Raw genomic sequence first — 11,061 nt, forward strand, 5'->3', positions numbered from 1 at the left:
AACCTGCACTACTGTCAGAGCTGCTGTTAGAGAAACTGAATCACCTACTGACCAATCAGGATCCAGAATTGAACAGCGCTGTCGTTATCAGGAATAATCATAAAGACACTTATAAAGCACACGGCAGGATAAACCGTGAGAGAAACTCGAGCTCGGGTTGATGGTTTCCTTTCTTTCTTTCTTTCTTTCTTTCTTTCTTTCTTTCTTTCTTTCTTTCTTTCATCCTCACATCAGATCAGATGTAGAGGAACGAGAGAAAGCTGTGAGGAATGTCTTCAAACCCAGCCGGTGATTTCTCCAAACAAACGCATTACGGTCATTTGAGCCGAGACATCAGACTGAAACGCCAACACTGTGAATGTGACACACACACACACACATTACTTTTTCAAGTAATCTACTTTGTAGACGTAAGAAAAGGACAGAAATATCTGCTTATAAATCTCAATGAGGACAAAATGACCTCTATTTCACGTCACATGATGGAGTTGTTGAATTTAAAAACGATAGCTGCCCTCTCGTACTTCTGAAGATCATAAATCGGCGTTACGGCGTCAATCGTGTATTCATAAATCTGAAACGCTTTACTATTTAGCATATTTATTTGCTACTTTGCATTTTTATTAAGCTGAGTTTTATTCCGCTTCTTCTTATTATTCATGCAAGAACACTTTTATATGGCAGTCTGCATGGAAGCCACTTTCTGCTCCATGTTCAGACCCTTCATACAAAGCTGTCACTCGAGCCAAACCCACCCGGAGAGCCCGTTATAACCGTCACAGCACGCTTGATACGAGGACCTACAGGTGTACCGGAGCAGTGTGATGCCCCGGAGTTCCAAATAACCGAGGCTTTTATGTTTGGAGAAGCTGATTGACACACTGCATCATATCACTCCGGCTACTATAAAGACCTTCTGCTAATGCGTGTTTCCATAAGCTTAAGCAGATGTGGATCTAGGCCAGTTACAGAGGCCTCAAGTCCCCCATTAATACCCAAATAAAGGCGCATTAATAGTTTTCCCGACGTGTTAATGATTTTTTAATGATACCATCACTAGGACCTGGGGGAGGCTGCTGCTGCTGCTGCTACGTTAAATGAGTGTTACCTTGGCTGTACTATTCGCTCTGCTGTACTGTAACTTCAGCTGCAACAGGGTGTTGTCTAAAATCTTTCTCAGATAAGCAGTAGGCTTTAGTGAGTCGTTACAGAGTGAAGACACGTAGCTGCACTATACATTTCTGGCAAATTATGGGAAATATACCAGTCCGTACAGGGTTTTTAGTTTTTGTGATGTTTGACTTTGCTGCTGAGTTTTTTCGGCCCGAATATGCGGAAAACCCGCGTTAACGTTCGATAATTGCAAGCTCCTCCGAAATATTGCCGAGTCTGCTTGATTTCACGTTCATTTCTGCGATCGCAAAATCCTTGCGGGACTGGTTTACTGTATCTGTAGAGATTTCATGAGATAAAGAAAAGGCAGTAGACTAAATAACACCGATGTGAGCTAGCTGGCAAACCAACTGTATTAGAGTAAACGGAGATGTGAAGAAACTCCACAGTGCTGAGTGAATGACTGGAAGAGATTGAAAAAACAGCGTTATCGCCAGTTCTTTATATGTCTCGCTTTCATATACAGTGGCATCCGAAGGTCCGAGAGGCCTAGTGGAAATGCTTCTGTTTTGCATTCTTTCTGGATTTAATGCAGTGTCCATTATAAATTATATAATCAGCATAAGAACTTGAGTGAAGTGGAATCTTAAAAACATTTACGAGAAGTTCAGTTCGGAAGAGGTATGACACGGGAAAAGAAATCCTTATGACCTTGTGCACAGAGGAATTAACATGGTCTATATAACATGTTTATTTAGTTGAAAACGTTACCTGGAAATAGTGTGAAATCTTCAATATTGAATTTTATTAATTAAACACACACACACAGGGAAAAACCAGGAAAGCTGTGGCAAAGTGTTCTCTGTAACAAGAAAGGTCTGGATGACACCGATTATAAACTCGAGTGAAGAAGCTGAGGAACTGTACGTTTGAGATCTGGATATTGTGATGTTCTTCAAATTGCTATTTGTTGTCATAATTTGTGAATAAAAAAAAAAAAATGACTTCTTATTCCCAGTGTTTCTGATGGCCATGGTTCACAGAAATAAATAAATAAATAATTCTGTCTAAATCAGTGGTCACCAACCCCGTTCCTGGAGATCTACCTTCCTGGAGACTTCCAACCATAACGCTGCCCGCTTGACCGTCGAATCCTCGCCTTAAGAAGTTCTTGATCAACTTAAACGAGTGTGTTAGATTTCATTTGGTGACGAAATCTTCAGGAAGGTAGATCTTAAGGAAGAGGGTTGGTGAACGCTGCGCTAGACCCTGCCCACTAAACTAGATACGGATATATTGTGCACTAAACAGACAGAGATAACGACCCTGTTTTAGACCTATGTCAGGTCGGGAAGGCAGGAATGGATCCAAGTGCAGTTTGAGGATTTATTGAAGAAACTGGCAGACGAATCCAAAACGTATTCAAAAACAGTCAAGGGGGGCAAAATCCAAAATTACAAACGAGGAGCAAACAAGGTCAGAACCAGAACTGCACCACTCCGGGGAATACGATTGGGCCGTTGAGGCAGATACACACTGAGCATTACTTCACAGTGAGTACGTCTTTGTGAGGCCTTTATATAGGGTGTAGTGATTGTGTTCAGGTGTGTGTAATTAGTAATCAGGATACTGTGAACGTGACAAGGTCTGTGGTTCTCGAGGAGTGTCATCAAGAACTGGTAAAACACGTTCTGTTAGACTGCAAAAGATATGGGGAAGGAAGAACTGAGCTAGAGATGCAAATTGGAAAGCAAAACATGACACTAGAGAACTTGCTGGGAAAAACATCTGGGAAAAAACATCTGGGAAAGTGCACCTAATAAATCATCTAAAAAATACTGGGATAAGTGAGAGACTTTAGAGATGTATTATGAATATCTAGTGTATAGTTATTATTATTATTATTATTATTACTTTTTTCCCTGCCAATCTGCTGCCCACACTCCAGTCCAATAGGTGGCGATAATGCACCTTGACTTAGTTTGCCAACCATCATTAAAACCAAAAGAAGAAGAAGAAGCTGGAGCGTAGTCTTGGGCGGCCATGTTTGTAGGACACGGTATGTTCTGGGAAGTGCAGTTGGTGGTGGACATGGGCGTTGACCTTACAACCTACAGTATAATAACTATCACGATCCACTCAGTCACTAACTCACTTTCAGTATCCGCTTTATCCTGAACAGGGTCGCACTGGATCCGGAGCCTGTCCCGGTCACACAGGTGCATGAGGCAGGAATACACACTAGTTGGAACACCAGTCCACGCATCCACACCTACAGGTAATTTAGCTTAGCCAATGCATCTACTGAAGTGTTTTTTGGAGGTGGAAGTAAAGTGGAGAACTCGAAAGAGCTGTATGGTGGCAACGCTACCTGCTGCACCACTGTGTCGCCCTATCATAATACAGACTATAATAACATTTATTTTGTGACGTTCCCTTGATTGCCTGTAAGCCTATCTCAGTGGTTATGGCTCTGATCAGAAGACCAAACCCCGACAACACCAAGCTGACACTTTCAGACCCTGTAGCAAGTCTCTAAACCCTGACCTGCTCGAGTGGTGCTGCATCATGTCCGAGCCTACACATGGTCAGACCCCGCCTTTCTAACAATCTGGGATTTGTTAAGAAAATGATTTCACTGTACTGTAATTGTTTGTGTGGCAAATGTACATATTTCCTTTCAGTTTCTGCAATCTTCCTCACTGCTGGCAAACCGTTTGTGCACGAGGGTCCTAGGTGGCAAAGAAAAAGGCATCAAGGCTGAGGAAAAAAATACCGAATCAATAACCAGCAGAAGGTAATAAGATGAAGGAAATGATCTGGGAGGGAGGGTGTCATCCTCAGGTTTGGCACTACAGCTAGTATAAAGCTTCTGTTTTACCTTTACATCCGTTGTGAGTTTTATTTTGTTTCATTTGGATTCATGAGAATCTCTGACCACTACATTAGCTTTGATTTACAGTGCAAATTTGCAATTGAAAACTCGCACCGCTGTATTTCAGTAGACGATATAAACGCTAACGAGAATCGCATCAAACTTCATTATCCGTAATAGCCATGCGTCACCACACTCGGTCCTGACTAAACCATAGCTTCTGTCCTCTCACCAAGGTCAGACACACAAATCACCAGAAGGACCATCTACTTGAGACCAAAGTAAACAACTCAGACACAGTTAGCCTTCTGCTTTAATCTAGAGTTAAGATACTAGCATTAAAAAAATAATGTCGTCAATAAATCATGTTCCGTTTGGGAGCACGGGGGGAGACTTTACGCTTCCAGAGCAGCGTCACACAGCGCTCTAATGTCGGATAAAGTGACACGGTGACCTTCTGGTGGAAAATATGAGCGCTAGAATATGTCTTTCCCCTGCAAGCACCCGTCCGACCTTTTATAAATGACATGGTATCAATCAATCAAAAGTGTTTCCCCGTCACTCGGGTACTAAATTAAATGTCACTGAGTTCCTCCTGCGGTGTTTATTCCTAGATCCTGTGGTGCTGAATGTCCCGAGGATTATTTGATTTATAGACTGATATAAAAAATATATTCCTGGCACTACAGTAAATCATCGTGTGGCAGACGGACACCAATAGAAGTGCCTTTTAAATAAGAATCGTTCTCTAGAACGCTTGTTCGAAAGTGTGTAATTAATCGTGCATGTCCGATGGTCACGCTTATAACGTCTCGGATCGAAGGAACGGCTTCCGGAACGAAAGCCGGAGGACAGGACGCACCTCCTGGAGATTTTTCTCTTCCTGAATGCAGGTCTAGTCATACTTTATCACACCTGCCTCAGATATTCTGATGGATTCTGATATTCGGATTTCTCATGAGCTGAACATTTCGATTCCATCAGGTGGGTTAGATTAGGGTTGGAACAACGCGGTCTCTCGTCAGTTCATATCCTGTACATACAACAGGTGATGTGTTTAATGATTAAAGAGCAGAACTCAGTTTAGTTTGCAGAAAGTGTTCCATGAGGAGTTTAAGCTTTATACGAGTTTGAAGTTTGTACGTTGTGACTTTTAGTTTATATATCAGACTTTGCTCCGTCACAAATGTGTCATTATTTGTTCCAGACATTCATTTATATAAATCCAATAACAAAAAAACAAAAACAGTTCCTCTATGAGTTCACGATGTTGAAACATGTCTGTGAATTCCTGTACAGATGGATAAAAGAGAAAGACTTGGTGACTTGATCTGCTCTCGCATCCAGAGTGTCTGCTCTGTTCACCATCGACGCACATCCTCCAGAGAAAAATCTGCCTAGAGCTTTTCCCAAAACCCCTGTTGCCAAAAAGCTCCAAACAAGACAAGACATTTTGGACGGTGATCCTTATAAACACACACCACACACCTCACTGCTCCCCAAAACCTGGTTCCTATCCCGAGATCAAAGACTGTGAGTGAGCTTTTGTCTGATAGATCAGATCAGATCAGACGCCACAGTCTGTTACTCGAGGACATGTTGCTCTGACGTAGTTAGCTCTATTTTAGCCACGTTACATGCTGTATTTTTATACAGAAGACATTTATTTATTTTTCGTCCATCTTTCTTGGTGGTGGTCATGTAGGCAGCCCGGTTCAGCCCGGACGGCTCCACAGATTTCATCTCCTCTTAGGACATCCCCAGACATTCCAAAGCCAACCGTGAAAAAAATCCCCTCTCCTGCAGGTCCTGGAGAGGGAGGTGACCAAGAGGTATCTTTGTAATGTGGGAGCCGCCGATGTACTCCGAGGCTCTCCTGGATTGTCAATCTCGTCACATTATCACCGAGACTAAGCCCAGAGACCTTGCTAAAAAACCCGTCATTCCTACCTCCTGTACCTGTGACCTTATTCTTTCAGTCCCTACCCACAGTGCATAGATGATGGGGATGGCGATTGACCAATAAATTGAGAGCGTCATCTGAACTGAGCTTTGGCATCACCATCAGAGACCAGACCAGGGCTTGCACAGATTTCACTGCTCAGGTTCACATCCTGGAAGCTGAGCCTCCCAATCACTAACTGTCCATCACATGCCTGCTGCCCAACTGGCAATGCCCAGGCCACATACTCTTCATCTTTCAGGTGGTGTGCTCTGGAGACGCCACTCTCATGCCTGGCACCAATGGTGAGTCCTGATAGCCTTAATCCCGGCAGCGTATATTTAGGCTTTTTGTACCTGTCATGGTGGTCTTTAGGATCATTATTGTCTGATTTCTCCCCTCAGATCTGATGGCCCTACAGGAAGCAATAAGCTCCTGGTGACATAGAGTTCCAGCAAAGTTAACAAGTTCCTTCACACAACAACGTCTCAATCCACATGTCAAGAATAAATCTGACCTTTGCCTTCCCTTCCTTCGCATTAGGAGTTTCCACCTCTCTGGAACAGGACTGAAATATAGCACCAGCATGAATCATGAATCAGAAGGCAAAAAACTTTCTGACCTTCCTCTCATTTGCACTTGCAGGCATCCTTCAGTCTCCATTACATTACCAAACTACTGTACTGTATACTATATTATACCGAAACGTGAATTTCTCTGTTCACTAACTAAATATATCTTCATTATTTTCACACAGTATTGCATATTAAATACCTCTTCATCCATCCATCCATTTTCTGGAGCCCTTTCTGTGGTGACCTACACAGGGTCACGGGGAATCTGGAGCCTTTCCCAGGGAACTCGGGGCACATTGCACAACGTCCCCGAAGCACAGGGAGAGCATGCACACTCCCTGCATGCAGAGTGGAGGTGGGACTCGAACCCCTAACCATGGAGGTGTGAGGCTAAATGTGCTAACCACTAAGCTAAGCCGCTGTGCCCCTGGCGTTATACGTGTAAACCGAATCCTCAGCTACAACATTAAAAACATGACAGTCACAGAACCCCAATCAGAGTGTGATGACGATCAGCATTTTATATTATCACTCAGTGATGTAAACATTTGGAAAATGACAGGAACAATTATACAGGAAAATGGAATTTATAATCAATAGTCAACGTTTACCAAAATATAATCAGAATGGATATTACACAATATAATTCTTTTACATTTGCAGTATTGTATCCATGGATCATTAAAGGTTATGGTTATGAGACAATGGTTTAATCCTCTCCTCTGAGTGTGTCGAGTCGGTCATCAATTCTTCATGACTGCAGGGTGCACGCTGAGGTCGTGTACGACTCCACACACTCTCCTCACGGTGGGGTCATAAACTTTTAGCTTGGAGGCACATCTTATATTTAAATGATTTCCTCTCCATCTTCTGCTGTTCCATCTGAGTGACATTGCTGCAGGTTTCACTCAATAACAGTCCCTTATTTTATTAAAAAAAAAATTTCATAATGTCAGTCACTGATTCCTCTCTCTCGCTCATCATCATCATCTTCTACAGCGTCAACGTTCAGAGCACACAGGTCGGGATACAAAACTTACATTCCGCGTTACGAGCAGTAATCCGTGTAGTTATCCCGAGCAGGCATTGGATCAGTGTCATTACCTTGTTTAATATTAACCCTTGTCATAAAATCCTATTTTAATTTCAGTTCATTCTGTAGGAAAGATTGTGGATCAGTTGAATACGTGTGACGTAATTATTAAAGCGCACCTATTATGGATTTGAAACGTGACCAATTTTGTGTTAAAGCTCTCGTACGATGGATTTACGTGCATCCGAGGTCAAAAACACACTTTAACGTGCTCATCATTTAAACCGCAGCGCTACCTTTTTTTCCTCCCAGTGTCACAAGCGACTCGTTAAATGATCCATTCTAAACGATTCGTTCTAAAATCCTCCTCCTAGAGAGCATACTCTGCTCTGATTGGTCAGACGTCCCAGTCTGTCGTGATCGGTCTACCGCTGTCAGCGAGCGGCCGATGAAGACCGGAGGCGGGGCTTTTTGTTACGAACCTACGTAAGTTAGTACAGGAAGTAACGTCTGGAATCACTAACGACTCGTCTCAGCTGTTCAGAATCGATTCCTTGTTTCGGGAGTCGATGACTCCGTTTGACGTGCGCTTTGATTTTTGAAACTCTGCAGACTTTTTACATTCACAAACAGCTCTATATCATGCCACATGAAAGGGAGTCTATGAAAAAATCATAATAGGTGCGCTTTAAATAATCCCACTCTGGATTCACATTTTAATATACAAGGCTTCATTAGACTGGATTTTTATTCTCTCATCTGTATAACACTTAGAAGACCTTCAGATAGAGTTTCTGGGGGCACGATGGCAGGGTTCATACTGAATAAATTTTACACCGTACCCATTTCGCGGTTGAATCTGAAAACAGATATGAATATTTGGAGCGATTAAACGGGGATTGTTATCCCATTCTGTCTGCTGGGTTTGTGCTCTTTAGGGGAACATTGTGTTCAAGAACATTATGATGTGCCAATCAGATCCCATCTAACAACACACTGCATTGAGTAACCTGTCGTTCCGGAGGAATAACGTAAATCACAGAGGAGATGCTCAAGGAGGGTTTGATCCGGCTGAATAACACAGCCGAGTGTGTAGAAGTAGAGACTGATTGCACTACATGGTGGTTTAAAAAAAACAAAAAAAAAACTAGATCATGTTTCAGTCTGTATAATAAATATTAAAAACAATCATTTCTGAGTGACAGTGACTTCATACGACGGGCGTCTTCTTGTAAGACGTCAGGGTGAGCTGAGTGAAGATCAAAATCGATGGCTTCGTTATAAACATGCGTACAGTAATATGATCGGAGATGGGAGTTAAGATGAGTAAAGGTGACGTGTAGGATTAGATCCATGGTAGAGTGAGCAAGAATCGATGACACAAAAGCAGGAAGAGTTCGAATAGTCCTCAGCGGACCTGCTCGAGGTGCCGAAGCGCAAGTTCTCAGATAGAGATGTGCAGAAGAGGAAGAAACGGGAGAGGACCGAGGAAGCAGAGGCATCTGGATCTTTTAATGATATTGCGCACTGTAGAAGGTGAAATGCCCCAAATCCTACCCATGTGTCTTTGGGGAATGTTGTTCTCAAAGTGTTGGATTATTCGCTGACGTATCAGTAGACAGATCGGTGAGATCGCCTCACCTGTTTCGCATCACCTTCTTATTTCAACTCGCTGTTAGTCCTAAATTGCCCCGTCCCAACTTTTTTGGAATGTGTTACAAGCGTGAATTTCAATATATATATGTCTAAAAAACACTATTCAGTCGATTGGGTCAAACATCGAATACCTCGTCTTTAGACGTTTTTTTGTTTAAACACAAGTCAAACTACATTTCCACATCGCTCCTGTTTGCTTTTATTAGCGTTGTCCATACCGTCCCAACCTTTTGGAATGGGGTTTGTAAGAGGATACTTTTTGTATAACCTTTTTGCTTAGTTGTACGTGCATGACGGGTGTGTGAGAGAGTGTGTGTACAGATTCCTTCCAAACTAGCCGACACGTCATAGAAGATAATCAAAAAAAAACCCCACAATGGTGATCTTTATCAAATAATTTACTGCAGAGTTTCTCTCACGCTCGGTCACGGCTACAGCCTCATTTAAGAGATTATTTTAAGGAATCATGTTGAACACACTAAAGGCCTCACGCGCACTCGCGCGCACACACTCGCGCGCACACACTCGCGCGCGCACACTCGCGCGCGCACACTCGCGCGCGCACACACTCTCGCGCGCACACACTCTCGCGCGCACACACTCTCGCGCGCACACACTCTCGCGCGCACACACTCGCGCACACACACTCGCGCACACACACTCTCAGGTTTCCAGCATGGGGTTTTGCAGGTGAGTTTTGAGGTTTTTTTCCAGCAGCACTAAACTCTGTATAGCCAAACTCCTGCAGTCTGCATCAGGATCGGTCTCTGCTACATCTACACACACACACACACACACACACACACACACACACAGAAATAACATTACATAAGATTTCGTTTCATTTCCACAGTCTCTGTATATTTGCACTGTGCAGTTAGAAAGACAGTCCCAATCACTAACTAGCGTTTCCTCAGGATCCACGTTCTCTACCTGAGTTTTGTACGAGTTTTGATTTTAAGCTTGGCAGTCGAGTTTCCTGTCTGAATTTCCGGTCGGAGTTTCTTCTTCTTCTTCTTTATTTTTATTTTTTATAGCTAGACATTACACATATATACATTACACATAATACCTAGTCTAGTTTCCCTATCCCAGCTTTGTATCCAACTTCCTTATTTGCGTTTCACATTACAATTTCGTTTTTCGAATCCGACTGTTCTACACTACACACACAACGGGAGACTCGTATCGGAGTGTCATGTTCGGGTTTCCTATTCGAGCTTTGTATTCATCCTCCCTATTTCAATTTTATCATCGGGGTCAGCGTTTTCCAGTTTCACATTGGAGTTTCGTTTCCGAGTTCCCTAATCGAGTTTCCTACCCCAGCTTTACATTACAATTCTGTATTTCCGATCCGAGTCTGATATTCTCGTCCCGTTTAAGTTTCCTGCTAAGATTTCATACCGGAGTTTTGAATTTGTAATTTGTCGCATTTCTAACGATTTACGATGCATTTTTGAGCTCTGCGGATCAAAACACAATCACGATGATCGAAAAACAATCCTGATTAGGATCATTAGATATGACCAAATCTCTCACACACACACACACACACACAAACTACCTGCGAGCCATGACCTGGTCTCCACTAGATCATCACTGAGTTCTAGCAGCAGATTTTCACAGGGCATGCTCAAAAACACAGCACACACTGAGAACAACACACCTCTCCTCACCATCCTGCAGACAGAGAGAGAGAGAGAGAGAGAGAGAGAGAGAGAGAGAGAGAGAGAGAGATACACACACAAGTATGTTTAGAGTGTGTGTTATGCTTTGGCAGTACTGTACCTTGAAATGAAGTGTTATGTTCACACTGGGATGGCGTACTAAAGCGGATGAATAATGATGTAGAACGCTAGACGTTTTT

At 42.8% G+C, this 11,061-nt stretch overlaps 1 protein-coding gene across 2 annotated transcripts in view; it reads right to left on the reverse strand.

Moving 5' to 3' along the window:
- Positions 1-9,574: 9,574 nt before the first annotated feature.
- Positions 9,575-11,061, reverse strand: part of telo2 (TEL2, telomere maintenance 2, homolog (S. cerevisiae)) — a 13,077-nt gene continuing 11,590 nt past the window's right edge. For both annotated transcript variants that reach the window (XR_008397304.1, XM_053684257.1), the window contains exons 20-21: positions 10,759-10,874; positions 9,575-9,970 (exon numbers count right to left, since the gene is read on the reverse strand). Coding sequence is in view for 1 of the 2 variants with exons in the window: in XM_053684257.1 (XP_053540232.1) it covers positions 9,858-9,970; positions 10,759-10,874 (229 nt within the window). In the remaining variant the exon portion in view is untranslated. The remainder of the gene's footprint in view (positions 9,971-10,758; positions 10,875-11,061) is intronic.

Source organism: Ictalurus punctatus, chromosome 1 (assembly GCF_001660625.3).
Source record: "Ictalurus punctatus breed USDA103 chromosome 1, Coco_2.0, whole genome shotgun sequence".
Lineage (NCBI taxonomy): Eukaryota > Metazoa > Chordata > Actinopteri > Siluriformes > Ictaluridae > Ictalurus > Ictalurus punctatus.